Genomic DNA, 6600 nt, shown 5'->3' on the forward strand with positions numbered 1-6600 from the left:
TGTGTGTGTGTGTGTGTGTGTGTGTGTGTGTGTGTGTGTGTACTAGTATAAACATGCACGCATACCATGGTGTTGGATGATGTAAAGGCTTTTCAAGGATACATTTTCTTTTTTTTTAAAGAATAGTTTATTGATTTCTAGAGAGAGAGGGAAGGAGAGGGAGAGAGAGAAACACCCATCTGCTGCCTCCTGCACACCCCCTACTGGTCATCAAGTCCGCAACTACTGTATGTTCCCTGACTAGAATTGAACTGGCAACCTTCGGTGCCTGGGATGACGCCCAACTAATTGAGCCACACCGGCTGGCCAAGGATAAATTTTCTTCTCTTTTTTTTGAACTAGGTAATATATGCTCGTGGTATAAAACTCAAAAGGTCAAAATCGTATGTAGTGAGAAATTCTTCCTTCTTCTCAGGTTGCCTAGTTTTTTAGTTCCTTCCCTGAAGGCAGCTGCTCTTAGCAGTTTCTTCTGCAAACTTCTAGAGATAGTTCATGTATTTAAAACATATTTATATGTATTCTTTGTACCCCAGAGTTATTATACATGTTCATTTGTACCTTGTTTATTTCTGTTAAGAGTATATTTTGGGGCCCTGGCTGGTGTGACTCAGTTGGTTGGGTGTCATCCTGTGCATCAAACGTTTGCTGGTTTGATTCCTGGTCAGGGCGTATGCCTCGGTTGTGGGCTTGATCCCTACTTGGGGCGCATACAGGAGGCAACCGATTGATGTTTTTCTCTCACATTGTTGTCTCTCTTTCTCTCTCTCCCCCTCCCTCCTCCCTTCCTCTCTCTCTAAAAATCAATTTAAAAAATCTTTAAAAAAAGTATATTTTGGAGAGCAATCGTATCAGTATATATAAAACTATCTTACTATTTTTTAACAGCTGTGTAATATCCATTATGTAAATAATAATTTGTTTTACTAGTTACCTATTGATAAACATTTAGGCTGCTTTGCATCTTGTGACTTTATAAACACATGGCTAAGTAACTTGGTACATGAGTTACTTAGTATATGTACAAATGTATCTTTATTCTTAGGACATTCTATAAAAATGTCGAAAACAATTTTGAGTCTGTAATTTTCATGTGCTAAATTTAAAGTTTAGGCCTTGCAAAAATGGTGATTCCACTGCATAGCTACCTTTTTCTCTTAGAAGGCTCTCAGAACTAGAGAACCCTTGGGGTAGGGCCTGGGTTTCCTGTAGACATGTCTAACTTGCAGGTGGAATGAACATGGTCTCCCGCTGTGAATTCTATAGGTTCCTGGTGACCTCCCTTTTTAAAAAATGTTTTTTATAGAAGACACGGGCATATCACAGGCTGAAGGATGATGTCCTGGAAGAGGTAAAATTAAGGCGTTTGGAGGAACTTATCACTGTCTTCCGAGAAGAAGCAACGAAAGCCAACAAGACCTCTGTGGGTTGTACCCAGCTGGTGCTGGTGGAGGGGGTGAGACCATTTGTATCTACATACATTTTGTTTATTTTTTGTAACACAGTATGACTCCCTGTATTTAGATTTTCTTTGATTCCTTTTATCAGTTTTTGTAGTTGTCAAGTATACAGATCCTGTATATGTTTTGTTAGATGTACACCTACGTATTTCCTGTTTTTTTCTTTTTAAGGTATTGTAATTGGCTGTTGTTTTTAATTTCAGGTGTCTGTATATTCATTGCTATAATGTAGACATAATTGAGTTTTGTATGTTTATCTGTATCCTGTGACCTTGCTGAATTCATTTAATAGGCCTAGGTGTTTTTTGGGTAGTTTTCTGTGTAGATGTTCTTTTTTCCTTCCTGATGTTCCAGGGTTCCCCCTTTTATTGTTTCCTTTCTGTGTGCAGTGGTCACCAACCGATGATCCGCGGACCACTGGTGGTCTGTGAGGTTCGAAAAGTTGGCGACCACTGGTTTAGAGGACTTCCTTTAGAACCTCGGGCAGCAGCTTCCCTTTGTTTTCATTTATCTTAGAATGTCTTGATTTCTCCGTTCGTTTCTGAAGGATATTTTTGTACTAAGTGAAAGCATTAGGGAAAAGTATGTGTGCTCCATCTTTCTGGAAGCTGTATCATATGTATATTTTTAGAATCAAAGTTACTGTCTGTCTTTAATTCTTTCTTAGAAATGTACTGAATTTCAGGAAGTTTGTGGTTTCTGTAGGCTTCTGTGGTCAAGCCTGGGGACCGTGCCATCATTTAGGGAGAGCACTAAACAGATGGGATAAGGGGTGAGTTTGGGACCCTGACCACTTGTGAAGCTGCATGCTGCAGCCAGTGGAGAGGAGGGAAAAGAGAGAGGGCCCTTTCTATGACCTTTTCCGAGTTCTGGTTTGGGAGAGGAGACTCCTGCTCCATGCCTCAGGATATGGCAGCATCAAAGCCACCAATTGCCTGGTGTTTGTGTTTGTTAGGACTCTCTGGTAGTGAGTAACAGTAGAAATTTGTTTAAGTCATTCAGGCTAAGCTAAAAAGAGTTTTGGGTTTTTTTTGGTACAAAACTTTATGGAGCCCAAGGGCAGGAATACTGTCAGGTGTCTGGAAGGGTCTCTATCCAGCCTGGGAAGCCCTTGAGGCTCAGACTTTCTTATCTCCTTAGACCTGCTTTTCCTGCTTCTTCATTTGTGTGGCAGAATAGAGCAGTCCTGTAATTCTTGCATTTTCATGTTATTATTCCAGCTATTCACAGACCAAAGTTTTGTCTCTCAGCCTCAATTCAAATTTCTAGGAGTGGGAACCTGATCAATTTGGCTTAGGTTAGGGATTTTCCTGTGATTCGGTCCAGCTGTGGCTGATGGATGGTGCTGCTGAGCTGGTTAATACTTTGAAAGGTGTTTGCCTCACTAAGAGCTTTGTGTCAGTTGTAATTCTGGAGATATGTGCGTGTTCATGTCTGTTAGCAATCTACATTTTATCCAGTAGGAATTAGGTCTTATTATATTCCCAGCTCTCGTCACAAAAGGTATACTGTACTTGTCTTTTGAATGAATGAAGGTTAAGTATTGAAATGTTGCTAATCTTTGTTCCTGATTTCATCAGCCCCACAGAGAGCCCATAGTAATTAAATGAACCAAAACAAGGTTTTCTTACGCATCGCACATAAGCCATTATTCACTTGGGGCTAGATTGCTATATCCAGAGTGGCAGAGAAGAGAAAGATAACGCATGTATACTGAGCACTTATGTCTGCCAGGAGATATACACTTAATGGTCATCAACACATGAGTCTCACCACAGTCCTTGGAGGTAGTGCTGTTATTAGCCTCTTTTTATACATGAAGAAATAGAATAACTATTGATCAGCTGCCTCCTGCACGCCCCACACTGGAGATCGAGCCTGCAACCCTGGCATGTGCCCTGTCTGGGAATCGAACTGTGACCTCCTGGTTCATAGGTTGATGCTCAAACACTGAGCCACACCAGCCGAGCTCCCTCTTGTGTCTTTGATCACTTAAGAATACATGTAGTCAGAGCTTGATTTTCTAAGGGCAGATTATGTGCTCTTTGTATTATTATTTTAAACATTTTTATTGATTTTTTTTTGAGGGAAAGGGAGAGAGAGAAATATTGATGAGAGAGAACATCTGTTGGCTGCCTCTTGCATACCCCTCACCAGGGATTGAGCCTGAAACCCAGGCATGTGCCCTGACTGGGAATTGAGCCAGTGCCCTCTTGATACATGGGTCGACATTCAATCACTGAGCCACACCAGCTGGGCTGGAGTTTTGACCAGTTGTTTTAATCCCAGTCAAGGCGTCACTCAACCTGTATAATATAAGACCCTTACAGTAATGTTCTTCTGTCCTTTCCCCTTATCTTTTGTGCTCTTGTTGTCATAGATTTTTACTTTATATTCCAAAATATATTGATATTTTTGTTTGAACAAGTATTTTCTAAAGAAATTTTTTAAATGAGAAAAAAATCTTTTGTATGTACCCCCCTTTTTTTAATCCCTTGTGTACATTCAAGTTTGTATTTGTTATCATTTCCTTTGTGCTTGAAAAACTTCCTTTAACATTTCTTATACTGCAGATCTTTTGATAATGAATCCTCTCAGCTTCTATTGGTCTGAAATAAATGTTTTTTCATCTACCTTTTAAAATATATTTTCATTGGTTATCTATTTATTTATTTATTTTAATTCATTGATTTTAGAGAGGGGGAGAGAGAGAAACATTGATTTGTCGTTCCACTTATTTGTGCATTCATTGGTAGATTCTTTTTAAAAAATTTTTTATTGATTTTAGAGAAAGAGAGGAAGTGGGGAGAGAAAGAGAAATATTGATTTGTTGTTTCATTTCTTTGTGCATTCATTGGTTGATTCTTGTGTGTGCCCTGACCGGGGATTGCATCCACAACCTTGCATATCGGGATGATGCTCTAACCCAGTGGTCGGCAAACTGCGGCTCGCGAGCCACATGCGGCTCTCTGGCCCCTTGAGTGTGGCTCTTCCACAAAATACCACGTGCAGGCGCGCATGTACAGTGCGATTGAAACTTCGTGGCCCATGCGCAGAAGGTGTTTTGTTTCTGGGCTTGGGAGGGGCTCTCAGTCTAGACCTCCCAGGTCATTCGCTGCCTGTGCCTGGCCTGGGTTCACCTCAGAGGAGCTACAAAGTGATACGCAGTTGGATATGCCTGCTCTGGATTTAAGAATGCCTGGGTGAGGCTAGCTGTGAGCTGAGGTCGGCTGCCACTAGTGCCAGGTTTGGGTCCGCTTAACAAGCGGTACAGTATATGCCAAGACCAGCCATTGTTTGGGGTTTGTGGACCTTTGAGAGATTTTAGGAAAACCCTCAGCACTGGCTGAAGCCGGCCACTTGTGTAGGACTGCCACTAAAAGAGATTCTGCTCCAGCACGAGTTGGTTGGGGTGGGGTCTCAGGGAATCAATCACCAGGGTGTTAGGCAGTTTGATGGAGGCTCAGACTTGGCACCCTCCTCTGCCTGTGCCTGTGGGCTGTGTGTGGGGAGGGCTCAACAAAGGAATCATGGTCCCTGCCAGCACTTCTGTCTGGGAGAGTGCTTTCCCTCCAGCCCTGGTACTGAAGCTAGACAATTCAGTTTCTCCCTGTATGTCCCTGGTGCTTTTTGGGCTGCTGTCTCTTCACTGGAGCTTAAGGTGAGTATGAGTGAGTGCAGCTCTGCGTGGGCTCTTTAAGAGGATGCCCGGGTCTACAGCAGTCCTTCGTTTCACCCAGTCGAGTCCCTGCTGATTTTTACAGCCTGATGTTGTAGGGACTCTGTCCTGGCACTGGTGCTCTGGGCTGGGGAGCCCAGTGTTGGACTGGGCCCCCTTGCTCCTCACGGGAACCTCCACAGCTGAGATATACCTCCCGAATCTTCAAAATTAAAAAAAAATTTAAATTATAGTTTACATTCAATATTATATTACTTTCAAGGGTACAACATAGTTTTCTCCTGAATCTTAACTGCCACACATGAGTGTGGGACCAGTCTGTTTTGCATCTCCACCCCTCTTACCAGTTTTGATGTGGCTTCTTTATATCTTTAGTTATAGGAGTTCGTTCAGCTCATCTTCAGGTGGTTCTCAAGGGTGGTGGTTTTATAATTTCCTATAATTTTGATGTGGTTGTGGGAGGAGGCGAGCACAGTGTTTATCTACTCTGTCATCTTGACCAGAACTCAGTTGGTCTGTTTCTATTGACTGATTCTTCTGCTGATTATGGGTCACATTTTTCTGCTTCTGGGCATATTTAGTGAGTTTTGATTGGATGTTGGACATTGCAGTGTTCAGTTATGAGTGTCTGGATTTTGCGTTTGGCTTTGTTCTGATAGGCAGTCATGTTACAGTTCCGTTTGATCCTTTCAAGGCTTGTTTTTAAGCTTTGTTAGAAAAGCTTTTTTGTTATAGGGATAGTTTAGCCTCATTACTAGTTTTTGGCTCTTCTGGAGTCAGTACTGCATGTCCCAAGGAATCAATGAGGACTATTTAGAGGTAGATCAAATGATTCCCAGCCCCATGTGAGCTCTGGGAGTTCTCAAAAACTTCCTTTTGCCCGACTTCACGGAGTTTCCCTCTATAGAGGAGCATGTAGTAGTATTCAGCAAAGACTCAAGGGATCCCTTTGCACACTTCCATAGCTTTTTCCTGCTTATCTCCCTCGTGTCTAGAACTTGTCCCACAATTTCTAGTTATGCAGGCTTCCTGTACTCCAGTCCTTCAGTCCAGAGAAATCACCATGCTCTGCCTTGAGATCTCCCTCCCTGCTTTGCATACACTGTCTCGCATGTGCCTTCTGGCAAAACGCAGGGGTGATTGGAGGGCTCATCTCATTTGTTTTCCTTCTCTTGGGGATCATAGTCTTATGTGATCTCTGTTCAAAATCCAAAAAAAGTTATTTCATACCTTTTGTCCAGTTTCCTGGTTACTCAAGGCTTGAGGATAAATTTGGTTTTTGTTACTACATCATGGCTGTAAGAAAAAGATTTGTATATAGTCTAGAACAGGAGTGGGCAAACTTTTTGACTCGAGGGCCACAATGGGTTCTTAAACTGGACCGGAGGGCCGGAACAAAAGCATGGATGGAGTGTTTGTGTGAACTAATATAAATTCAAAGTAAACATCATTAAAAAAAAGGGT

General features: G+C 42.1%; 1 protein-coding gene across 3 annotated transcripts in view; it reads left to right on the forward strand.

Annotated features, from left to right (window-relative positions):
• The window catches only part of CDK5RAP1 (CDK5 regulatory subunit associated protein 1), a 33697-nt gene that overhangs the window by 20972 nt on the left and 6125 nt on the right, over nucleotides 1-6600 (forward strand). For all 3 annotated transcript variants that reach the window (XR_001364717.1, XM_014550687.1, XM_014550686.1), the window contains one exon: nucleotides 1304-1453. Coding sequence is in view for 2 of the 3 variants with exons in the window: in XM_014550687.1 (XP_014406173.1) it covers nucleotides 1304-1453 (150 nt within the window). In the remaining variant the exon portion in view is untranslated. The remainder of the gene's footprint in view (nucleotides 1-1303; nucleotides 1454-6600) is intronic.

Source organism: Myotis brandtii, unplaced genomic scaffold, assembly GCF_000412655.1.
Source record: "Myotis brandtii unplaced genomic scaffold, ASM41265v1 scaffold61, whole genome shotgun sequence".
Classification (NCBI taxonomy): domain Eukaryota; kingdom Metazoa; phylum Chordata; class Mammalia; order Chiroptera; family Vespertilionidae; genus Myotis; species Myotis brandtii.